The 25,869-nt window shown below is 40.8% G+C and overlaps 1 protein-coding gene across 2 annotated transcripts; it reads right to left on the bottom strand.

Annotated features, from left to right (window-relative positions):
• Nucleotides 1-2,497: 2,497 nt before the first annotated feature.
• On the bottom strand, nt 2,498-25,746 carry chrnb1l (cholinergic receptor, nicotinic, beta 1 (muscle) like). Of its 2 annotated transcripts, XM_049568145.1 has the most exons (12): nt 25,507-25,746; nt 22,932-23,292; nt 17,076-17,209; nt 16,750-16,794; nt 16,200-16,309; nt 14,545-14,653; nt 14,061-14,208; nt 13,680-13,865; nt 12,030-12,253; nt 11,755-11,930; nt 3,038-3,176; nt 2,498-2,846 (listed from the first exon to the last, which is right to left on the bottom strand). In XM_049568145.1, exons 2-12 carry the CDS (start codon nt 23,029-23,031, stop codon nt 2,706-2,708), a joined length of 1,512 nt encoding a protein of 503 aa, XP_049424102.1. In that variant the 5' UTR covers nt 23,032-23,292; nt 25,507-25,746; the 3' UTR covers nt 2,498-2,705. The 2 variants fall into 2 exon arrangements, with proteins under 2 accessions (XP_049424102.1, XP_049424103.1); XM_049568146.1 differs by lacking the exons at nt 22,932-23,292; nt 25,507-25,746 and adding an exon at nt 20,910-21,212.
• Between the last annotated feature and the right edge of the window lie 123 nt (nt 25,747-25,869).

The raw sequence follows: 25,869 nt of genomic DNA, 5'->3' as shown, positions 1-25,869 counted from the left end.
GCTGGGTCTGAAGTGAGCAAGTGGAGTGCAAATTCAATGATTGAAGTCCTTTAAGTGCCCTTGGAAGTCACTGAGGCATTAGCAATAAAACACGCTGGGCCCACGGCTTTTCCCTGAAAAGCTCTGAGTGCGCAAATGAGGGGGATGGCGCCCTTCTCTACATGTCCCCTGTCTTTTTCACCTTCAGTCTTCTTATGCAACAACTTTGGCTTTTGTGCAGCGGCAGCAGGACACGACTAATAGATTGTGTTCTTGGTCTTGTGGACTCACTCTTCTCCAAAGAGCTTGGCGAGTGCTACATGCATGGTAGAAACATATTTGGACAGTTGGACACAATGAATACAATCACAGACTCTGTGGCATTGGGCTGCAACTCAGTGAGCATGAAAATGGCTACAGTGTAACTGTGGAATGAACTACACCACCAGCTACGATACAGTGCACCGCAGAGGCCCAATATTTACACCAAAATTACTGAGTGGAAAATTGACCCAGTTTAGGTCAAAATCACAATGATGCAATACTGGTTCAACTTTACCCAGCACCCATGTGAGTGTTTACATGTAGTGTTAGTGTAGTGTCATACTGGTTATATCATTATTTGATTATTTCCCTAAGGGTTGGTTTAGAAACTTTGAAATGCTTAAATGGTTGTTTTGCATCTCTTTGTAGCAGTTTTGTGTCTTTACTTGTTTCCCATGTTTTTGTAGTTGTTTTGTGTCTATTTGTTGTTGTTTTGTGTGTATGTGTTCTTGTTTTGTGTCTCTTTGTGGTTGTTTTATGCCTCTTTGTTGTTGTTTGCTGTCTATTTGTGGTATTTTTGCATGTATATGTTCTTGTTTTGTTTGTCTTTCTGGTTGTTTTGCATCTTTTTGTAGTTGTTTTTTGTCTTTATTTAGTTGTTTTGTGTCTATTTGTGGTTGTTTTGTGCCTCTTTGTTGTTGTTTGCTGTCTAGTTGTGGTATTTTTGCATGTATATGTTCTTGTTTTGTTTGTCTTTCTGGTTGTTTTGTTTTTCTTTCTGGTTGTTTTGCATCTTTTTGTAGTTGTTTTGTGTCTTTATTTAGTTGTTTTGTGTCTATTTGTGGTTGTTTTGTGTCTCTTTGTTGTTTGCTGTCTATTTGTGGTTGTTTTGCATCTCTTTTTAGTTGTTTTCTGTCTCTTTATGATTGTTTTGTGTCTCATTTGTTTTGTTTTGGGTTTTTTTTTTGCTTCTTTGCAGTCAGTGACGTCAAACAAGGAATGTTAGTGATCACAATACTTAGGTATCAGGTACAGTGCCTGCTGCCTGTTAGGCCTGTTCAATGATCCATCCACAATACAGACAAGCCAACTACCCTTAACCTTCTGATTGTGGGAGTTAGGTCAAGTTTCACTGTAACTGTCACAAATGTATTGTTAGTTGTATAAAATGATACAATACATATTATCAGTCAATCTGTAACAAATGGTGACGTGTAAGTTTAAAATGAGCTAAAGTAGATGATATATATATATATATATATATATATATATATATAATTGTATATAAAACCAGGTCAAAACAACCAGTTGCCTTGGGTTTGACTGGTGACTCTACCATAGACATTGGGTAATCCAGTATTAAATCAGTACTGTGTATCGTGCACCCTAAATAGGTCAGTTCTGTACAAGAACATTGTTGACTTTCTGAAGCCCCAGTACGCTTCAAGGCATCTACAATCTTCTGACTAAATTGTCATCACTGTCTCTGCAAACACAGTCGCAGGAACAGGTGAAGCAGTATGTGAAGCTCGAGGAGTTTCCCTGGCTGTATCAGACAGGCTGGATGTGTCCATGTTTTAAATCTCAGTTTTAAAAGACTCACTGTAAAGCTTTTAGTCACATAAAAATGTTTTATAGTACTCACATGTCTGTTTCTTTAATTATATTTTAGGTTCCAACTTTCTGTACAGTTCTTCAAACTTTCAGACTAAGTACAGTATAGTATACTAAAGCTGGCTCTAAATCTATCACGGACAAAGAAATGTCCAGTATGTTATAATGATGTTGCTTATGTTTGATAGAGGTCCCCAGGACCCAGAGCAGAACATTAGTATTAAACCTTCTTATATTTATATGCAATGGGAGACTGACAAAAAAACATTCTCCTTATGAGAGCTATAAATGTGCCTTTTGCAGCCCTTTGAACAGCAGTGCTTTAAATTAACATTATATTACTGCCCTCTACTGCCCACAGGCCAACATAACAATCACTAAGCACAATCACTGTCATTGCATCAGAGTGAAACACAAGCTAGTAGTTTCCTGCATGTTCCACAAAAACCAGAAGGCACATTCATTAAACAAACTGTTTTACTTATGAGAAAAATGTATTTCAAGCTTTCAGACTCAAATAACAAATATCACAATGTGTTAAATACATTATTTAGACAAACAATACTGCAAAACCATTGTTACCACATATAGCTTCCACAAATCTATACATTGATTCTGTTATCATGTAGGTTATCTGTACATGGTTCTACTTAATGCAAATGTGACACGTTTTCTTTTGCAATCTGACCTGACAAAACATTTCAGAGGCTCACAACAGAAATTTGGAATATTGGAATATGGAATAGGTATTTATGGAAAGTCAGATCTGGTGATGTCAGAAATCACCAATAAGAAGAAGTGACAACCAGTGTATCAAGCTCCAACTGTGTGTGTGTGTTTGTTGTCTTCTATGGAAAGGGGTCGTCGGGTGTATAGTTGAAACTGGCGTCCAAGAACATGGCCAGGGTGCCCAGGGTGGTGATGATGACAAACAACCACAGGAAGAGACGGTCCACCACGAGGGCAATGAACTGCCAGTCTCCTGTCATCTGGAGGGAACACACACACAGACACACACAAACACAAAAGCACTTACTGTAAGCACTGAGTCAGCGATGTGCTGTATGTATGCAATGACACATGAACATCATTGGGGCGTGTTCGGAACACTCTGTGCTCAGGAGCTGTAGACAGACTACATAACAAGCTGGCCGACAGGGTGTGACGTGTCATTTCTCACCGTGTCATCCGTGTCCTGCTTCTTCAGCTGCTCGGCCATGTATGTCACGGCAGAGATGGCCGACTTCAGGTTGGGAGGGAGGATCAGACAGTAGTTGTCAGTGTCTGGCAGCCGCTGGAGGTGCACTGTGCTCTCACACCTTAAACAAAAAAGTGTGACAGTAGTGGTTAAAATGGGCACTGAAACACTATCATTGGCTGTAAAAGGAATTTGAAGACTGACCAAAAAAATTTAAAAGTTTATTATTAGTTTCATACTTTAGATCTCTATGCTGTATTTTATTATGTGTGTGTATTCACTGTAATTTGTGTATACTATATAATCATTTTGGCCATAAAAATCAATCATTCAAATTTCTTAATTCATCTTATCATATTCATGTCAAAAACTGTAAAGTGCCTGTCATGAGTATTCCAAATTATAGGCAAATGTAAATGGGAAAAAAAGGTATTAACTGTAAAAATTAGATTTTTTCAACTATTTATTTCTCGGTTTATTTAAGTCCTATTTTTTTTTTTTTTTTAGCCTTATTATTTAGTCTTGTCATTTTTCACTACAGTGACCAAATGGACAAGGTGAGATGCTGTTTCCAAAATAAACACATTCTTATTTGAGGATGTCATCCTAACACCTACATGTAGATGCACGTCCTCCGGAAGAAGCTAAAAAAATGCAGCAACACCTGTCACAGATGCTCACTGAGCTCAGATTTATGTTGAGAATGTCATGAGTCACTACCACAGCATAGCTCACCTCTGCTGAAACAAACCATCACTGACATTAGCTGTCCAGTGTAGGACATACAGTACAGACGTCCTGTCGGCGTCGCTTCAAAACATACAGTGCGTGTCCTTGTGTGCCCTCTAGCCACAGACGAGCAACACTGCCACAGGCCCCTTTATACAGCTCCTCTGAACACTGAGTGACAGCAGCAGCACAATGACACAGGGGTGACACTGACACAACACTGGGTCAACATTCATGTGATGCCATGACCTTTGACCCCTTCATTCTTCCCTTCACACAGCTGTTCCATAAACCAAAACATATGAGCAGAGAGAGAGTCTTACTGACAGCAGTCTTTTAGTGCCTTCACGCTTTTGTGAACTCCATCACTGCTCAAACACATATGTAAAGCATTTAAACAATCTATTCACAGGGATATTGGGGCAAACTATAATTTCTGAACTACGATATGATAAAATAATATTGTTTTGCGATTGCTGCAAGGCAATTTCCCTCAAGACATATAAAAGTTTATCTTGCCTTATCTCGTGGGAAGTCAATACAGGTGAATAGGGTAAAACTTTCAACTAACATATATCACCATCAAACGTCCCCAGCTGATTGCTTACATTAAGGCAGTTATTTTTTTAGCTAAAAGTTTTCCTAAATTTTATGTATGCCTCTGCAAACAATATTCTATATATTAAACACAGTTTCAAGGTGGGCACCCAAGATTAGAGTCACCAATTCAGTATCTGACCAAATGTTTCCTCTTCTGTTTCCGACTTATGAGGTTGATTAATGGCAGGAAAAGTGTTTTTGCAGAACATTATGATTTCATAGTGAAGTTGACCTTTGACCTTTTGGATATAGAATGACATTGCTTCATTATTTTATTCTATTAGACATTTGTGTAAAATTCTGACATAATTAGCATAAGAATTCTTGAGTTATGGCCACAAACACGTTTAGTCAGTGACCTTGACTTTTGACCTCCGACCACCAATTTCTAATCAGTTAATTCTTGAGTCCAAGTGGACATTTGTGCCTAATTTGAGGAAACTGCCTCAAGGCCTTCTTGAGATATTGCAGTCACAAGAATGAGACAGACACAAGGTCACAGTAACCTTGACCTTTGACCACAAAAATCTAATCCGTTAATCATTAGGTCCAGGTAAACATTTGTGCCATGTCTGAAATTCCCTCATGGACTTCTTGAGATATTGCGTTTATGAGAATGAGATGGGTGCAAGATCACAGTAACCTTGACCTTTGACCTTTGACTACAGAACTGTAATCAGTTCATTTTACGTCCAAGCTGATGTCTGTGCCAAATTTGAAGAAATTCCTTCAAAGCATTCTCGATATATATATATATCAAGTTCATGAGAATGGGGCGGAGGGATGGACAGACACACAAACAAATTAAATTAATTTTTGCCAGGTCTTAGGAAACCAGTGTTATATAAATCATGTCGGCAAGGAATGACATATGACAAGAGTATGTGGGCAGGAATTAAAATGAAAGCTTTGGTGTATCTAAGTACTGCTGAAGTGGAGGTTTCTGGCTGAGTGTGAGAAAAACTCAATTTAAGAAACAGGCCTTTTACAAAATGTATTGTAAAATTCTATACAGTCTTGGACCAAGATAGATACTATCATCAAACTTAGAAAACTTTTTTTCCTGTTACAACTTTTCTGAAATATCATGTTAAATATGCAAATAGAGCATTATCTAATGAAAAATGTTTTTATTTTTTATTTATTTGTTCATTTATTTAGCATAAATTAAACACCCAAATGTCTATTGTGGGTTTTCGTTTTGGAGCTTTTTTTTCTTTAGTCTAAAACAAGACTTATTAATGCAAAATAGCCCAAAATCTCAAAATTGTACAGTGCATGAAAAATCAGTTTTCACCTGTAGTGTCTCATCTTATTGAAGCCCCCCTCATTGTAGCTCATAGGTAGATTGCATCAAGTCCAAGTTCAAACCTTCGTCATTCACACTCACTACCCATTCATTTCTGCATACCAGGCCCATCAGTACATACTGTTTTTGCACAGGTCGAGACAAACACTTAAATAGGGTGTTAACTACTTGCTACAGATTCCACCTCCTCCTGCTGCCCTGTGCCTCCCATCACCCCATTCACCCTTCACCTCTTATACTGCTGACCCTCAGTGTCAGGTGAAAACTGTAACTGTGCATTTAACATGTTTTTTTTGTTGTTTTTGTTTTTTGTTTGTTTTTTAAATGTTTGTGTGTCTAAAATTGTGATTCTTTATCAGGAATGTTTATGGAAATCCAAAAGCCTTGTACTGGACAGGCAGATAAACTCAAGCCTGTTTGTCACTGAGCTGGTATTTTAGAAATACAAGGTTTTTACTTGGAAACAGTTTGCACACTGCAAAACTTCTTTACTTCTTTATCATTCTCCTCACAGTTGATCATATTAACAATAAACAGTATTTTCTTTAACATATCCTCATCAGCTGTTTGTGTAATGCTAAACATATTTAATCAGCATATTTCCAATCAGAACCTTTATTATGAAATTACAAAATCGTTTCTGCTGTCACATTATTGTTGTGAGCTCTATATTTTAATACTATGTAGTTAAGACAGTCATTTACATTACAGCCTCATTCACCCATAAACATTGCACATGCAGCATGCATGAGAAATTGTAATATGCAGTAAACAAAGAGGATAACCTGCCAATAGATATTTGTCCCCAACATATAGTTCAGTAACAAGTAAAAGAGAGATCCTTCTTTTGCCACTGAGTCATTATTTTTGCTCTTTGTCCTTGATTGTTTGTTGGTCATTTGTGATTATTCCTTATCTATTTCCCCATTTATACATTCATTTTCTTTGCTTTCTTATAGTTTTGTTTATTCCTTTTAACATCGGTTAATTAAGTTGTTGGCTTTGCTCAGTTGTCCATTCATTTCCTCCTGTTAAAATATAAAGTGCACTATTAAGAAAGCTAGACTTTAAAATATTAGAAAAGGAGGCAGAGAGAGCTCTAGGTGTCACCCCTAAATATGTCTATCATGACACCACCTGTCAGATTGGCACTTCAGTGCATGTCTACGGTACATCCAGTCCATGCACAGTAATATGTTAATAATGTGCAGAACCTCCGGCACCAGAGAGAGGAAGGCGTCAGTGAAGGAGCCGGACAAGTTATCAGAGTCGCAGAGAGACAGTGTGACAACAGATGGACTGCAGGACAATAAAATTGAGTGACCAAGAGCTCCTGTAGGAATGATGGTGTGTGTGTGTGTGTGTGTGTGTGTGTGTGTGTGTGTGTGTGTGTGTGGTCACAGCTCAGGGCTGAGCTATGTGGTGCTCTACGTGCTGCATGCCATTCACATTCCACGGCTTGTATTCATTACTGCAGATACATGGAGCCCCTCTCACTATGACACAAACACACACACACACACACACACACACACACACACACACACACACGTTTGGTACTGTTACTGTATATAATATTTCACGTGGTTATACCTGTATTGTTAAATAGATGACTCATGGGTGATGTACAGCAGAAACAAAGACTATACACACACAATCATACCATCGGAATACACTCAAATGGAGATGCAAACACAAGCATCATCAAAATTCTCATGAATGTGTTGTACGGGACAGTGCCTGGCTCCGAACTAGCCCTCTGACAGATTAACAAGACAAAGAGAGATGAATAAAGGAAAAGTCAACACAACACAGATTGGATGACCATCATCTGATCCACATCAGAAACGCCAAAATCCTCCTCTGCCCTGATCACTCAGCACCAGTCTTCCCTTCCACTCATCTACCCCTATCCATTCTCCACCCTCCCTCTACCTCCTTTCTGTGGGATTACCCCCTAATGTCCAACCTAAACAGAGGCTTAGTGGCTGGCGACTGTGGATGCGGGTGTGGGGCTTAGCTGGGGCTGAATATGATGCCTTTGGAACGGGATGAGAGATGGCCAGCAAAGGGCCTGGTTCAGAGGACTGTGGAGCTGTTTATAATGCCAGGTCTGGGTGGCAAGGCTGAGGCCTTCTGGTTGATTAGCCCAAGTGAAGCCAGCATGGTTTGAGGGATGGTACAGTATGAGGCAACATTGTATTGCATTTAATTTAGTATACTTACACTATGTCTACCTCACCAGGTTTTACTTGTGCAACATGAAGAACAAAGAAAGAGCACCAGAATTCCATCAACAGAAAACTGACTAGACATCACAGTCCTGCATACACTGTTTGATTAAAGGTATACTACACAGGGTATTCCTAAAAAACAATGTATAGACTCATACAAATGTAATTGCTGTCAATCATCATGTATGACCCAATAGAAGTCTGCGGTGGTGTATTTATCTGAGTAGACCCCACCTACTGCCTGCATTTTCTTATCTTCCTCTTATTTTCAGGACATTCTTGGGCACAGCTGGCAGGTAAGATCAGGACTTTCTAATAAGGTAGCATGGCGTCTGGCTGTAAGCAGAATGAATCCAAGATAAAGCTATGAAAATTGTGGACACAGTGCCGAAAAACACAAATATAGCGGGGCGAAAAGCTTAGAAGACAAGACTTGTTCCAAAAAGGAAGTGAATCTGGCTTTTGCTGGCAATGCTGTTTACAAACAGTATCCGAAATGTCCTGTAGAGTATACCTTTAAAAGAACAAAAACAAAGCAGCAAGAGCTAATTGTGCCCCCAAAAAAAAACTCAAAAAGAAAAACTCTTTTATTGCCATGTTAAAATATTTTACAGTTTGGCAAGTTCCAGACTCAGTGCTTTACTTTTAATCAAAAAGCTCCATCACAATTAGGAATGTTCTGAGCCATGTAGCTAGCAGGGCTGCCTAGCTGTATTGTGAGCTAAATGCTAATGTCAGTATGCTACCATGCTCACAATAGTTGGATTTCCATTGAAATTTTGCACAATCTTTAAACATCCATCCATCCATCCATTTTCATCCACTTATCCGGGGCCGGGTTGCAGGGGCAGCAGGCCAAGCAAAGCACCCCCGACATCCCTCTCCCCGGCAACACTTTCCAGCTCCTCCTGGGGGACCCCAAGGCGTTCCCAGGCCAGACGAAATATGTAGTCCCTCCAGCATGTTCTGGGTCTGCCCTGGGGCCTCCTACCAGTGGGACGTGCCCGGAACACCTCCAGCGGGAGGCGCCCAGGACCCCTTTCGATGCGAAGGAGCAGCGGCTCTACTCCAAGCTCCCTCCGGATGTCCGAGGTCCTCACCCTATCTCTAAGGCTGAGCCCAGCCACCCCACAGACAAAATCCATTTCGGCTGCTTGTATCTGCGATCTCATTCTTTCGGTCAGTACCCATAGTTCATGACCATAGGTGAGGGTTGGGACGTAGATGGACCAGTAAATTGAAACCTTTGTTTTCTGGCTCAGCTCCCTCTTCACCACGATGGACCGGCGCAGCACCCTCATCACTGCAGAAGCTGCACCAACCCACCAAGCCATCTCACACTCCATTCTACCCTCACTTGTGAACAAGACCTCAAGATACTTGAACTCCCTCGCTTGAGGCAGTAACCCAGAGAGGGCAAACCACTGGTTTCCGACAGAAGACCATGGCCTCAGACTTGGAGATGCTGACTCTCATCCCAACTGCTTCACACTCGGCTGCAAAACGCTCCAGTGCATGCTGGAGGTCACGGCGTGATGGAGCCAACAGAACCATATCATCTGCGAAAAGCAGGGATGCAATTCTGAGGTCCCCAAACTGGACCCCTTCCTCCCCCTGGCTGCGCCTTGAGATCCTGTCCATGAAGATCACAAACAGGATTGGTGACAAGGGACAACCTTGGCGGAGGCCAACACCCACCGAGAACGTGGTTGACTTCACACCGAGTATGCGGACACAGCTCTCACTTTGGTCATACAGGGACCGAATGGCTCGTAGCAGCGAGCCTGGAACCCCATACTCCCGTAGTACCCCCCACAAGGGATGTGGTCGTAGGCCTTCTCCAGGTCCACAAAGCACATGTAGACTGGATAGGCAAACTCCCACACCCCCTCCAGGCCCCCTTAAACAAATTTTCAGAAAGAAAAACAGTAAAAGAAAGTGCGCATTAAGGAGCTTTTCCATCCACTACTGTTAGGCGAATATTGGGAATTGGTTCATCAACAGAAGCAGACGGTGGCATTTCTCCAGTCAGGTGGTACTGCAGAAGACGATGGCGCAACAAGATGACGTAATGATAGAATGCTAGTCAAACCTTGATGGAAAAAAAGATTGATGATGACTGAGAGCACACTGGGCAATGGAAATAGAGTTTTGAACAACTAATATTACAGCTAAGTGCTAATGGAAGAGTTCTGGTCACAGTCCTGTATGCGTAAGTGAGTTGAAAGCCATCCAGAGACAACAGAGAGAGCTTGCAGTGCATTTGTTTCCTTTGCCCTTACTTACATTTACCTTTTATTGATACACCAACTTTTCCACCCCCCACAAGCATAAAACTTTTTTGCGATTTTATTGTTCTTTGGCAAAAACTGCGCATTAAAAGAGGTGGATGGAAACGCACCCAATGACAATGTCGACATGCTGGTGTTTAGCAGACATAATGTTCACCATTTAAGTGTAGTACATTAGCATGCTAACATTTGCTAATTGGCACCAGACGCACTGAACTAAATGTTGTGATGACCAATTGGATTGTTGGCACATTTCCCACCAGACTTCAAAGGTCAACCTCATGGCGTTGGTGCTTGAAGAATTCAGAGGATCACCAAAGCCACAAACATTTATTCATAGCAATCCATTTAGTTGTTGTTGAGATATTTCACTCTCCACCAAAGTGGTGAAAAGACTGATAGCAGTCTGACATTTTTTGCTAAAGCTATTTATGTCAAGTTTTGTGTTACAAAAATCCCACATAAGGATATACTGTTAATTAAATAAGTTCTCCTCAAACATCCTACGTATCTTGGACCAACACTAAACATCAGAAGACAGGATATAAAGAAATGAAATTCATGATATGAATGATTATAAATAGCAGTCTACGCCATTTGGTCTTATTGGGCTGAATCAGAAATCCGTCTTCATCCGTTAGAGTACCTTTTATGTGACTATATCAAATATTGCATTCAATATGTGAGGCTGAAGGAGGTCCTACTGTTACTGTCTTTACAGATTCTCTGGGCTGCTGTAGTGATGGCTGTAATTCTGCCAAGTCTAGCACACTGTGTACTTTACTATAATAGCAAGTCTGGCATCAGATCCAACATTCACACTTTGGCACACTCTGAAAAGAAGATTCATGCCTGCGCTGGAATTTTATTAACATTAATAGAAATGGCTTTCTGCTTGTGTAATGTCAGGATCAGCACATCTCAGCCTGGAAAGAGGCCGAATCAGGATGAATGACTCTGATGGGTTTTTACTTCGGGTTTATGGTGTTTAACAGTCTTGACAGGTAAGAATATAGATACTATAACCTTTCTGGCAGTTTAATCTCTCTCAATAACTCAACCCAAGAGCTTGGTTTATCTGGAAGCATTAACTTTTTGGTTTTGTCATTCCTATTTCCTGTACTGATTCCTCTTTCTATATTTCTATATTCTACCAACCTTGTGCATGATTAAGCCTTTCTGTTAGTGTGACGGCCTTCAGTCAGATGTCAGAAGTCTCATAGGTTCAACTTGGTCGGATTGCTGTTCTGACTTACGGAAAAATTATTGTATGCTTCAAATATGCTAATCTGAAAGACTCTTGAAAGACTAAAAGTCAGCAATGTGATTATGTAATAGTAATCAGTTTACAATACAGCAGACCAAAATACTCTTTCGATAAGGTGGTTTTAAAAATGCGCCACTGTAGAGTTATCTTCCATCTGAAAACATTGTCAGTTCACAGCTTTTCCAATGTCCATTTTCATTTCAATCAAATAAGACAGTATGAATGGTTAGGCTGACTGGGACATACCTTGTTAGTAAATGCATCCTTACCTGCCTCTCCAGGGTATGACGAGATCAGGGTTGATCTTGCGGAAGAAGTATTCCCCTCCAGGCTGCCTGCCATTGAAGGTTCGGATGGGCAGCTTCTCTTCAGAATCCGCCTCTTCAATTTCCTCTGGGTTTGGCCTTGTCATGCCGATATACTGAGGCAGGAACTGAATAAATACCTGTAAATTTGAGGTAAAGAAATCAGTGCAATCACATTTCTCAGAAATATTGAAACTGCCTGGATGGGCTTGTTGTTTGTTTGTTAAACATAGCTTCACCTTTCGAACCCAGTTTGGCATGATGTGTGTGCTGGGCGTTCGGTGGTGCAGATTGAGGACGACTACACTTAGGATGACAGAGAATGTGACCAGGATCATAGTGAACATGACGTAGTTGACAATGATTGGGATGCCAAGGGAAGTCTCGGGGACCTTTTGAGCCAGCAGAAGCATGAAGACAGTCAGAGCGATGAGGACGGAAATGGAGAGAGTCATCTTCTCTCCTGCAGACAACAAGGAGAATTGAATATAACAGGAGAGCAGCAAATACTACTCTGCAACCCAATCGTCAGAAAAAATGGGTCCATGTCATTGGTCCGACATCCCATTAGTCCGACTGTCCGCAGTGCTGAACGGCTCCCGGCGGGAGTATTTCTACCTTGATGGTGCGCCACGACCGGCTCTGGGTCAGCTGGGAAAGGCTTGAGGCGAAGCAGGCTCACGGCTTATGTGTTTGTCACCTTCTTTTTCATTTTAACACACACCATGATCTTTTCCTGACCCTAATCAAGTGGTTTTTGTGCCTAAACCTAACCAGACCTTAACCACAGGGCATCATGATGATTTCGGAACAACGGGACTTCGGAACAATGGGTTTAATATGGTCGGAACAATGGGAGGTCGGACCAGTGGGCAGTTCCCAAACAAAATGTTGGCATTGATACTAACAATAATAATAATACAATGGATTTATATAGCGCTTTTCAGGATACTCAAAGATGCTTTACAGAGAGCAACAACATTAATGATGATTAATCATTCATGGCCCTGTCCTGGCAGAAAACACAGCAATGTCTTGGTAAAAAATAACTGCTTTTCATTGGACAATCCCAGGTGGTAAAAGAATGACAGGTTGATAAGAAATACCAACATTTGATGGCCAAAAAGCCACTGGAAACACAGCAATGATGCTTTAAAAAACAGCCAGTTTTGTTGTTTGTTGGTCTTTAACAGTGGTCTGCAGCTTGGCAGGCATCTCACCTGGGTGTCACGCCATCCACCATTCCCTTCACCTCCGGACGACAAAGTCAGCTCATATACTATGTTGCTTTAGAAACATTAATATTCTAAGTATAAGACGTGCAAATGTAACATATATGTGGTTTGCAGAAATGTACAATGTCAATATTTTATTCTGGAGACTGGGCTGTACTCTGCAAGCCTCTGTTTCATGATGACAAGGGCAAACTTTAAAATACAATTAGCTTTGACCTGTTGTTGTGGTTAAACATGCTTTGATGAATTGGATTTATCACTAACAAATGTTGCCTGTTGTAGGTAAGGAAGACAGTTGGCTGATCTATCACTGCCTCACAGATGCCCTAAATGAGTTCATGCTCCAAAAATTCAGCAGTTGTTTGCCATCAATCCTTTAGCTTTCCATTAAATCTTTATTTTCTGCTTTGTCAGTAAAACATTCTGGAATCTGGTCACACAAGACCAAAGATTGATAGATTCCTCATCAAGGTCACTGTCCTTGATATATTAATAATTCCTTCAAAGGTTGCCCTGCCTCATGAAGCAGTCTGTGTTAGACACATGTTTCTTGTCGTGACATTAGACACTGAATCAAGGGGTCGTCTTCCTTCCTACAGCCTTCCTTTGCAGTGATGTGTTGTCACGGTGTCAAAACATGTCAGATGTGCTGACCTGCTCCGGGAGGCAAGTAGAAGACAAATATAGCCAACACGCTGGTGAGGATGCAGGGCACGATGATGTTGATGATGTAGAAAAGAGGCTTCCTCTGTATGATGAGGTAGAAGGTGATGTCCTCGTACAGGTCCTCCTTTACGTTCTTTCTGGAGGGTTTGTGACAGATGGCCCATTCTCCGTTTTCTGTGGGGAAAGAGACGTACAAGGTGAAAACAATATCTGTGCTTATTATTATTAGAAATCTTTAGGACATGCATTAATATGGTGAGAAGGAATTAAAAACACCAGATGGCTCAAATATATACAGTAAATATCACACAGTAAGGTGCAAAGAAAACAGGACTATAGCCTCTGGATGAGGTCACTGAAGGCACCAACCAGTGAAAGCGTTCTCATCTATAACAATCTCTTTGATCTCTCTGCTTTCATCGTCCAGAAAGTACTGCAGGTCCACCTCAGAGGCGTCATAGGTGTACGAGCGGAAAATCATGCTGCAGTTCTGCCAGTCAAATGGGAAGTACGACACCTGTGGGAGTGGAAAGTACAAACTGTTACATCACTTTTCAATGGGAAATTTACAAAGAAGGAATTCTGGATGAAGGTAAAACCAAGGATGTTGCACATTTAACTTTAGATCAACCAAGCCGTACACAGTCTTTTTGAGCCAGCCATACAACTAAATTTAACTCTTATATAGACCTAGAACACCCAACACAGTTTACAGCACATGGAGAGAAAACCAGAACAAAAAAGTAGACAAACACATGAGAATAAAACACAACATAGAGAAAGATTGGTTGTTTAGCGATTTACATGTTTAGCATTCAGTGTAGCAGTGGTACATGATCCTTAAAGACAGTACCTGTATAGAGCAGGAGCTGCGGTAGATGGCTGGGGGAAGCCAGTTGACTGTCCCATCACTGTAAACCAAGACGTTGACGTACAGAGCCACGTCAAACTGACCATCATTACTGGAGGGAGAAAATGGAAAGACAAATGTGATGTTCATATTTCACACTACTTCTTTGAATTTCAAGTTTACTGATTTGTTTGGCATTGTGACATGAAAAAGCAGTTTCTAAGTGAAACCCAGAGATGATAAGTGAGTGAGTTAGCCAATTACCACCATGGGTGGGACTAACCCCATTGCCATACTGTTGTCAAGCAATGTCAATCGGTGTGTTGATAGTCGATAACAATGAGGAGTAATAACAACAATGGTGAGTGCTATGGACAAGATAGATGCTGATATTGAGGCTGTTCTAAATCGACATGTCCTCTCAATATCACCTGACATTGCATTTTATTTTACTTTGCTGCGCTCCACTCCTAAAACCCCGGCATAACAGGTATGTTGGCATGGTGACACATCGGGGCGAATTCAAAAAGATGTTAGATCAAAATGGATTCGTTGGTCACCAGTGATTGGTGAGGAAAAATTGAATCCCCTCCTCCTTGGAAATCAGTTAGAGTGGAACAATGTCATTGGAGCGGGTCGTCCATTAATCAGATGTTCAATGGTTTGAACCTCGGCCGCTCCATTCGGCATTTCAAAGTATCCTTGAGCAAGATACTGAACCCCAAATTGCTCCCAATGGCTGCTCTATCAGTGTGTGAAAACTGAGTGTGTTAAAAACTGAGTAGCAGGTGGCACTTTGTATGTTAGCCTTGGCCACCAGTGTATGAATGTGTGTGTGAATGGGTGAATGTGAGTCGTTGTGTAAAAAGCGCAAGAGTGGTCAGATGACTAGAAAGGGGCTACACAAGTGCACGTCCATTTACCATAGGAACAGTACAGTGTAGCAAATTATAAATAACTGAATACATTCTGTCTGATATCAGGCAAGTGCTCTTTATATTAATATTGCGTGAAAAGCAAGTGACACAGGGGCTTGTTGGGGTCAGGAGTGGGATGTATCACCTCTCATGTTTAAAAAAAAAAAAAAAAAAACACAGATATACAGCTTTTCAAAATCATCATTATCTTGCCCCTAAAAATCTCTTTACCTTTAAAAATATACATCATCTAAGTATACAAATGCTTTTTTACAGCCCATGCTAGCAGCTCTGTGAAGCTGCACAGTGGTGCTATGAGCTAAATGCTAATATTAGCACACCAACATACCCATAGTGAAATGCTAACATTTACTGCTAACATGCTAACATTTACTAGTTGGTACTAAACACAAAGTACAGGTAAGGCTAATGGGATTGTCGTTAATTTCATTTCTGTAGCAAATTTTGCGGCAGTCTGCCAAAGGTTTTTAGGTGATCCAAACCACATATGTCAAACTCATGGTGGAACTAGACAGCTTCATCTTGTGGGGACCATACATGTCTGTACAAAATGTCACAGTAATCCATCCAGAAATTGTTTGAATATTTCAGTCTTGACCATGAATACGTGCTGTCAGGCTGACATCGCCTCTAGAGCTGCACTGTTTGCATTGTTGGCTAATCCTCTGTTAGCTGCTGTATCATTAATGATGGCTGTGTGACTGTAGATGGGATACTCACTTGTTTATGAGGTAGATGTCAGGACGCCACACCTTGTTGGGAGGAATCCTCAAAACATTAATGTTGTCATATTCCGCTGGGTTCCATGACAACCTGTAGTCTGTCCATGCCTGGGAGGGAGGGAAGAAAGAAAGGAAGGGAGAATGATTAAGGAAAACAAAAGAAAGAAAGAAAGAAAGAAAGAAAGAAAATAACAGGCTTGGTGGAGCATGACAAAAGGTGAAATGATTACCACGGTGCCCTGATGCCTCTGTCATCTACATCCTAGTTCCTCCTGTCTTTGATAAGTCATTTACACCGCACTGATCTCGACACACACTCACACACCACTGTCACAAACACTCAAGCCCTCCTGAATTCTAATTAGCGAGGGCGAGGGACAGAAATGAAAGAGCGGGTCAGGGAATAAGAGAGATAAAGCAAGAAATAATTTGCACTTATAAAAAGTGACAAGTCCATTTGAGGACAGAGCAGCGGGGAGAGGGGAGACAGGAGTCGGAGCAGCAGAGTGTGGCTCAGTGATGAAGATGAATGTTTTTCATCTTCCTACCAGATTCATGAACACGTTGGTTGTCATCTCTTCGTTCTTCTCGTTCTGTAGTGGGATAGAGAGACGAGGAGATACATTAGAGACGCCACTGTATCTTGTTGTGCATGACAGTGCTGTTACTTTCAATCCTGCTCTGTGGAAACTAACTGCACTCTGCAGTGATCTGGCCAATGGTGTGTGTGTGTGTGTGTGTGTGTGTTGGATTACACTGCTGAGGGATAGCACTTTCATTTTCAAAAGAATAACTCCGAACTACTTGACATATCACTCAAATGATTCATAAGGATGTGTTTACATACATGAGTGTGTTGTGTATCTGTATTTACCAAGCTGACGAGCTGAGAGAGGGTCATCCCCACCCGAACCATCACCTTCTCCTCCCAGTAACGAGCTGGTCTGACTTTCATGTTGTAGTTTTCAAACAGCTTCTGATGGAGCCTCCGCTCTGTTTCTGAGGCTCCTTTGAAAGTAAGTGAAGAAGGGGGGTCAACTTTTGCATCCAATGAAATGCTTTGTCAAAATGATTTCTGGCTTGCAAATATATATATATAAAAAAAAAACCACACATTTGAAATTAGTCTTTTCTAAAGGCTTGCAACTGATGTCTCACAAAACACCTGGAACATCAAGAAAAAAATGGGAATCAGAGTTAAATACTATGATTGAAGGAAAATCTGTGTGCAAACTGTCATAAAGGGATCAATAGTCAATTATGGAAAGAGTTTGACTGGATAATAAAATTCAGATATTTTTATACTCCCCTTATTAGCTCATCATATATGAAAGAAACCTCAGTGGCACTGTGTTGGAGAAATTGTGGAAAAATTGGGGATCATTCACATATTTTTTGGGACTGCCTAATAATTCAAGGGTTCTGGTGAAGCATTAAAAAAGAAATTGACAAAATTATGGAGTTAGATATCCCACCAGGCCCATTAATATTGTTGTTAGAAGTTATCCCTAAAGATAGATAAAGCACGGATCAGAGGTATATACTGAGAATCTCTCACTGATTGCCAAGAAAATGATGACAGTGAACTGGAAAGACACAAAACCACCAACTATAACCCAGTGGATGCAGAAACTCAAAATGGTCTACAGATGGAACGAGTGACAGCATGTCTGGTAACGGACACTTTTAAACAAAGGTGGACTGGATGGTGGATTTTTTTTTAAATAGATGAGTTTTAAGAGGTCCTATGACAGGGCATGTTCTGTAATTTGAAAAAAAAAAAAAAACACAAAAAAACAGTCAGGACAGTCAACACGGTGAATACTGGCCAATATTCACCTTGTTGACTGCCATCGACCTATCAACAAAAGATGATGTTCACCTATGTCAGTGGTTGAGGTTTCTCATGTGTCACATTAATTTTGCACAGGCTAAAAAGTAGGGCTCGAGACTAACATCGTCCTGTCCTCCAGGGGACAATAGAAAATGTGTTTGGGACAAACAGCAATCCTACCTTGGACACTCTCAGGACAAAAGGTAAACTTACTGTCAACACATCAGGGGACACACCCTATTTTTTCCCAGATAATGCTACATTATAAACAACAAATCTGTGCTGAAATCAGACAGGAGGCGAGCTAGCTAATGTTAGCTGTTAGCAGCCAGTGCCTATATCTAACAGCTAATAGAGGTTGCACTGAGTTACATTATGATGTGTTCATGCTTTATTTACTAACAATTAGCATTAGGGGAATGTAAATTATAACGTTCACATGATGTGTTCATGCTTTATTTAATAACAATTAGCATTAGGGGAATGTAAATTATAACGTTCACATGATGTGTTCAAATATAATCTTGTAAAATTAAGGGTTTTACAAGAAACATGAATAAATACAGCTGTTTACAGGAGAGATTTGTTGATATTTTTACACAAATATGAAATAGATGTTGGAGAGGTGAATTATAATATTTATAGCAAATAGACTTTTAAGGCAGTTTTTTAAAAGGTGTTTTTTTATGTGAAAGGTTATATCAAAGGTTGCTTCATAAATGTGTGTGATCAAATCTGTGCTCATTCAAAGATGGTCTAAAGGCTGAATGACTTTATTTGTTCATAATGAAGATTTCTATTTTTTTTTTCCTGGCACCAAAGACGGAATAAGTCACAACAAAAACAAAATAAACATCAACAGAACAACATCAGTATAGGCCTAGAATTTCACAATCAGTGCATCACTAGTCTTGTACATGTGAAATATTACACCTCACATGTCAAAGGTGAGGAAACAATATGACTTCATATCAAATTTATATATTTTTTAATTTCAAAACGTGTAAATAATAATAATAATATAATAATAATAATAATACGTTTTATATCATGTTATAAACATGCTAAATCCGCATTCTTTCAAAAGATATCTTCATTTTGACATTTGAATGTGTGCATGATGACAGTGTGAAGGAATTTTTGATCATAATAAAATGTTTGATTCTTTGTCTCATAAGATAGTTTAATATGTGCATTATCATGTACACCAGAGAGGACACATCAGTGCCCTTTGCACTTCTCATGTTTCATGTTGAGAGGCTCCTGCCTGCCTGGAAGATAAGAGGTTGACCTTGCTGATGCCCCCAAGTAACACACACTTTGTCTGACTCTTGTTTGGTGACATGATAATACCAGCATGTAAATGCTGTGGGACACACACTGTATAATGCTGGAATGATTGTTCTGTACTTTCAGTTTCTACTATGTCTCTGTCCAGACACATGTGCTGTGCCAACGGCCTCTCTGATATCACATTTGATTGTAATAAAGTAATATGTTTAAGTAAGAGACTTACTGAACTAATTTGTTATTCATCAAAATGAAGTTTGACAAGTTTTTTTATATCAAATAGAGGAACCATTAAATAAGCTACAATAGATTGCCAGAGTGCCGACTGGGTCCAGAAGCAGGGCACACATTACACCCACTCCCACTGGTTGCCTGTTTTCATATAGAGTTGAACTGGTGTTACTTATTTACAAAGGACATAAGGTTTTGCAAAAGTCTGCTTGTCTGAAATAAATCTTTGAATGTTTCAAGGCTACTGTTTATCTAGATCATTATTTTTCTCTTTGTTTTGGCTTCTTGTGTTCTTGTTTAATTGCTAATAATTGCACATCCTACAGTGTTATGTTTGGTGTGCAATAGTCTCATATTCTGTTACAGTATATGTTTCAATTATCTTATTATTGCTGCACAAAAAAAGTTTGATTGATAAAGAACACAAAACGGAAGAGGATGAAAGCAGATCAAAAGCAGGACTAAAACAAGAGTAAATCAACAAGTTAAAGACCAAAGCTGTTGAAATGATGAAGTACAACTTAACCACAGCACATGACACACGCCACTGAGACAACAGTGTGTTTGTTCTCTGTGGATCAGTAGGCCAGGCCAGCGGTTAGGGGTTCAATTCCCACTGGGATTACCCAAGCTAAAAATATACTGTGTATGTTCATGTATACTCAGTATGGGGGGACTGTGACTCTGTTTTCTGATTCAGATTCTAATAGTGTCATGCAAATAGCATAGCTATGTATTATTACTCTCTGACCTGGAAATAAAACACTAGAGGTATGTGGAAGCAACAAAGTCTAGCGTGTTAAATTTATGTGCTGGCAAAATGAAAGCAATGCCAGTGCAGTCTTTTAAGAATGGTCACAGCTAAGTTAGGTTTGGGGAGAGTAAAACACTTAGTTTAGAGAACAAAAAAACACTTGGTTAAGTTTAGGAAAAGACTGAGGTTTCGGTTTAACAGTACATATGGGATGCAAACTTGTGTTTCCCAGGATAACAAAGGCATAACCCACCCCACTCTGCCTTGATCTGCATCTGACTTGCTCACCCTGACATTCTTATCCTAACCCAAACCAATCCCACTCCTCCACTCCTGCCCAAACTTAACCAATCCATCTAAGGTTGGCAACTAGCCAATCGTAGGGAGAGTAGGTAGGGTCATTCTTTGTCCATTCTGGGACTGAATGGGATTGGTTAGCCTGGAAATCCAGACCTAAATCTAAAAAGATTTAGGGTCTGGCCATGAGTAATGCAAATGGCCCAACTCGAGGGGCGGCACCAAGCACGCATTTGAAAATATCACTGCACGCAAATGGATAACACTACGACCAATCAGAACAATACTTAGCGTTTAGCTACCAGCGGAGCTAACTGGTAGATTAGACTTTTGCCGTATCTGGTCGGCAAAACAGCAAAAACGTCCTTCTTGCAAAGGAAAGATTCGAGCACCGTCTTCTGTTCCTCTTCTAGAGAAAAAGCCAAGTCTAACTCGTTCATTGTAGCGGCCAAAGCCGTTTCAAACAACTGGTGTTCATCCGTAGTCACTGTGCAATGTTTACTGACTGATTCCGGACTTCATCATCGCAGCACTATCGTCATCTGTTTAGCTCGCCTTTGGCCCGCCTATATCAGATACACCGATGTGATTGGTGCAGCTCGGCTCCAACGGCATGGGTAATGAGCATCATTACTGATTGCCAGAGTGACTCGCTGAGCAAATTCAAATTGCTCTTGCGAGAACTCTGGATTTCCAGGGTAGGGATTGGTTAGGGTTGGGGTAAGAATGTCAGGATAAGCCAATCAGACGCAGAGTAAGGCAGGTCATTCCTTGGCTATCCTAGAAAATGTAAATTTGTGAAAGGGACGCAAGTGACGTGAACTTATATACTTTGCAACGCTACGTAAAGTCAAGTAAATACTTTGACTTCTGGTTTCACATGGGACACGAACATCGACCTCCTGGTTGAAAGTGCATGTTTGTTTGACCCGCCCTACTCTGATTTTCTTGCTCGTTATACCACATTTGTGTGTCCACCACGACAAAAAAACCCTTCATTTTCTTTGTGTTGGCATTGTTTTCATGTTGCTAGCATGTCATTTTCACACATTTCATGCCCTCCACAATGTGATGTATTGTCAAGGAAACTGGGTTTTATCAATTGCCTATCATTCACTCCAAGTAAAGGTGTGACACTAAATTTAAAGTATTAGCACCCTGCATCATGACAGACATCTAAAAATGTGACTCTAGTACCTCCAGATGATTGACTGACTTCATTCCAAATATGTGACAAAGCAACGCTTGGAAGAGATGGAGAAGGACAGATGGGACATGCAAAAGGAGCAGTCAGCAGGGCAGGTGCTGGTGGTGTATGATGGGTAGCAAAGGTGACTGAGCTAATGTAATTGATATGCAGCAGGGGAATGGGATCAAAGGGATGTCTCGGATACCAGCTCCATCAGTGACAAAAATAGACTCTGATTAACAAACAATGATGTGTTAATATGATTCATTATATGTTCCAGAGAAGGACAGTCTTGGTTTTTTTTGCATTTCAAGTGGAACAACTAAAACCAAGACACAGGACATAGTATAAAGACCTATTTCCACTGGGATTCTCCCTCGTTGTCTCTCTCCTGTCTTGCTGTGACCCTTTATAAAGAAATATTGTCAAATCATCCTACAAAGGTATAAAAACAGTACACCACAACCACTGTGGAGGTCATCAGCAATGTAGGACAGCTTTATCCTTTCCACTTCAACTGAGGGATCAGAAGGTCAAAGTCAAAGCCCTTCAGATGAGCTCAGATAAGAACTAGTCATCGCAAATCGATTCTAATTATGACTTTATCAAAATAAATAACCAGAGGAGATGGAATCAATACCAATTTAACTGTACTGACAGAACGCATTGGGATGTGAGATGCTTGGTCGTTATCAGATCCACTGTAGCTACCCTGACTGCAGAAATGCTTCAATTTTTAAGTGTATGCTCACAAATGGAGTTGGAAATGCATCTCTTCTAGGGAGCCCAACAGGAAATATGTAGTAGTGTTAGGACAGACAGAGGAATGAGAAGACTGCACCACAGGATGCCAAAAGCACAGGGCGTTTGTTTGTTTCCCAAGTCCAATATGGGGTCAAGGGTCAAAGTCAAAGGCAGTCAAGCATATTTGTTTTCCATTCTCCCTTTTTCTCGCCATCTCTTCCTATACAGTTCAACATGTATGTCGCAATTCAAAAGGCACAGACACCATCTGTGCTTGAGGTATTAGAGCCACCAAATGCAACATGTCTTACATACAAATTCAGATGAAGGAAAATACATTTAGTCATATCATATTTATCTTGAAAACTGACCATCCATAAAATGTCCTTACCTGTAAAAGTGAGACAAAGGCAGCTGCATATGATGATAAACACGTTCATCCTCTCATTACTGATCATCCTTATCTTCAATTGTCCAATCATGACAATCATGACATCTTATACTTGCATGTGCAATCAAAGGTCCCACTGTCCTTTATATAGCCAGTTCGACCCCTCCGTGTCCACACCTGGAATCTAGACGGAGCTTCCTGTAAACACACACCTTTCTAGCTCTTAGCTACATGGACACCTCCAGTTGGATGGCAGCGAGTTGGCACCTTCAGCAGCACACACTGTTCAGCTCTCTTGTCCCTTCGTCTCTTTGTGGCCATGGCTCCATGGGTGAAACCACGGCCTGATTGGGTACGCATGCTGGGAGTGACGAGAGGGTGGAATGTGTTTGTACTGGGAAGCCTGTGGGGCAGGCACCTGTTGGTGCTCGCCAATCTGTACACTGTTGGGACGGTGGGTGGGAGGAAGAGGAAGTGGAGAGGGGGTGGGTTGGGGTAAAGGAATGGCAATGGGCTACAGGGTTATGACAATGGAGATATTTTGGGGTGGAGAACAAGTGGGAGGGTTGGAGCGTGGAGTTGATTGGGGGGGGGGGGGGGGGGGGAGTTTATATGAGGATGAAGAGTGATGGTGGTGGTTTGGAGCTGAAGTGGTTAATGGGCGGCTCATTTCATTTTAAATGCCTTCGTCATTCTGTAAATGATCTCTCCTCCAATCCTCTTTCCTGTTAAATCAAATCTCTTCTACCTCTTTTATCCCTTTACGCATTCATTTCCAGTCAGTCACATTTTGCTGCACTGTGTCTGGGAACGATGGTGGAAAGCTGAGCATTATATCTCAGGGTACTGGCTGTCAAATTTTTAATTTTTTTTATTGGAAAATAATAACAAAATGAATCTTATTCAACAGAACTGACACTTAAATGGGTGGTGGGGGTAATTATTTCATTAATTTACAGGGAGAACTTGACATTTCCAGTTGTAGGTTCATTATACAGTGTCTATCCAGGAAAAAGTACACCATGAATAAAAGCCAGTATATGTAGAATTTTAAGATTTTCAACTTCCCAGCTGGTGCCTCCCAGTGGTACAATCAAAAAAGACACTGTGGTAGTCAGCGATATGCACACATAGAGAGGAGGCAGGATGGGGTGAAGGAAAAGCAATGATTGTATCCAACCTGGGACACTGAATGTTCTGAGACAGGACCAACTCTGGTCCAGTCTATGTGCTGTTATGTGGCTTTAACAAATGAGACTTTGAGTACAAACAGATGACCAGAATTGACATAGAATGTGGAACAACCTTTGGTGCAAGAGTAAAATAGACAATTTGTAAGTCCCTCTCCACTCAAAGAAATGTGTTTTTCTTCTATTTATGTCCCCTAAAATGTCTGACCTTGACTATACTGACTTGTATCTGTGTAAAGTTGGCTACTAGAGGCAAGTTTTCACATTTCTCTTCTGAAGGGGGCGATGTCTGTGCACTTCTTTAAAGCTATAGTGCGTAACTTAATTCTCATTTAAAACAAACCTCACAGACTGCATTTTTTTTCATCTGCGTAATATTGCGAAAATTAGGCCTAACCTGACCCGATTTAAGACTAGACTTAAGGACCCCCCTATAATACACCGGGCACTTTCTCTCCTTCCCTCTCTCTCTCGTATTCTATTACTGCATCTTGCTAACTCGGCCATTCTGGATGTCACTAACTCGGCTTCTTCTCTGGAGCCTTTGTGCTCCACTGTCTCTCAGATTAACTCATATCGCAGCGGTGCCTGGACAGCGTGACGTGTGTGGTTGTGCTGCTGCCGTGGTCCTGCCAGATGCCTCCTGCTGCTGCTGTTATCATTAGTCATACTTCTACTGTTATTATACACATATGATTATTGCCACATATGTATACTATCAGATATTAATACATACTTTCAACATATTGTACCACAGTAGCCAGAACTATAACTATATTATTACTTTCAATAATGTTGTTGTAAGCTACTGTCATTACCTGCATCTCTCTCTCTCTCTCTCTCTCTCTCTCTCTCTGTGTCATATGGATTACTGTTAATTTATTATGCTGATCTGTTCTGTACGACATCTATTGCACGTCTGTCCGTCCTGGAAGAGGGATCCCTCCTCAGTTGCTCTTCCTCAGGTTTCTACCATTTTTTTTCCCCGTTAAAGGGTTTTTTTTGGGGAGTTTTTCCTTATCCGCTGCGAGGGTCATAAGGACAGAGGGATGTCGTATGCTGTAAAGCCCTGTGAGGCAAATTGTAATTTGTGATATTGGGCTTTATAAATAAAATTGATTGATTGATTGATTGATTGATTGAACTTCTGTCGCCCCCCAGGGGATAATGCCTTATTACAACAAATAAGCCGGCACTTCCATGTACGCAGAGTAACACTCGCCACACACCGTGTACACAATGCTACACAACGTGGCGAACACCAGGCTGCTAACATTACATTACATTCATAGCACCATTTCTAAGAAAATAATAAAGTACTAGGTCCAGTACATGTAACAGCAACACATACTACTCATAATATAATTATAAACCAAGTCACTTACTTATCCAACAGCAGCAAGGCAACATCCGTGTCTGCCCTCAGCCCAATTTCTTCCTTCAGGGCTCTTCACTGAGGAAAAGCGACGCCAATACAAATCCTTGTTTGCCATGTCTGTCGGTTACTTTCCTTCTTTGCTAATAGACCTTCAGCCAAACATCCAGGCCTTTTCTTTGTGGTAAGATCCACTTCTGAACCATGTCTCAACCACTGCTTTGGGTTCTCCGCCATGTTGCTTTCTCTTTCTACCTGCGCTCTACCTCTTGCTATGAGACTCTCCGCTCTTCCTCCCCCTCCCTTTTTGTTGTGAGGAAGCATTTCCTGTGCGCCAGCGCGGGACTGTCGCCGGTCGACACACAAACTAAAA

The sequence above is a fragment of the Epinephelus fuscoguttatus genome, linkage group LG23 (assembly GCF_011397635.1).
Source record: "Epinephelus fuscoguttatus linkage group LG23, E.fuscoguttatus.final_Chr_v1".
Lineage (NCBI taxonomy): Eukaryota > Metazoa > Chordata > Actinopteri > Perciformes > Serranidae > Epinephelus > Epinephelus fuscoguttatus.
This window is presented reverse-complemented; position numbering and strand designations above follow the sequence as displayed.

What these genes read in the sequence shown, in the direction of transcription:
- chrnb1l (XM_049568145.1), bottom strand. Translation starts at nt 23,031, where the DNA reads ATGATTGTCATGATTGGACAATTGAAGATAAGGATGATCAGTAATGAG. An exon ending in CCTTTGTCTCACTTTTACAG is followed by an intron (nt 17,210 to 22,931) that starts GTAAGGACATTT and finishes TTACTTTCAAAG; the next exon opens with GAGCCTCAGAAACAGAGCGG. An exon ending in GTCATACCCTGGAGAGGCAG is followed by an intron (nt 3,177 to 11,754) that starts GTAAGGATGCAT and finishes TTTTTGTTTAAG; the next exon opens with GTGTGAGAGCACAGTGCACC.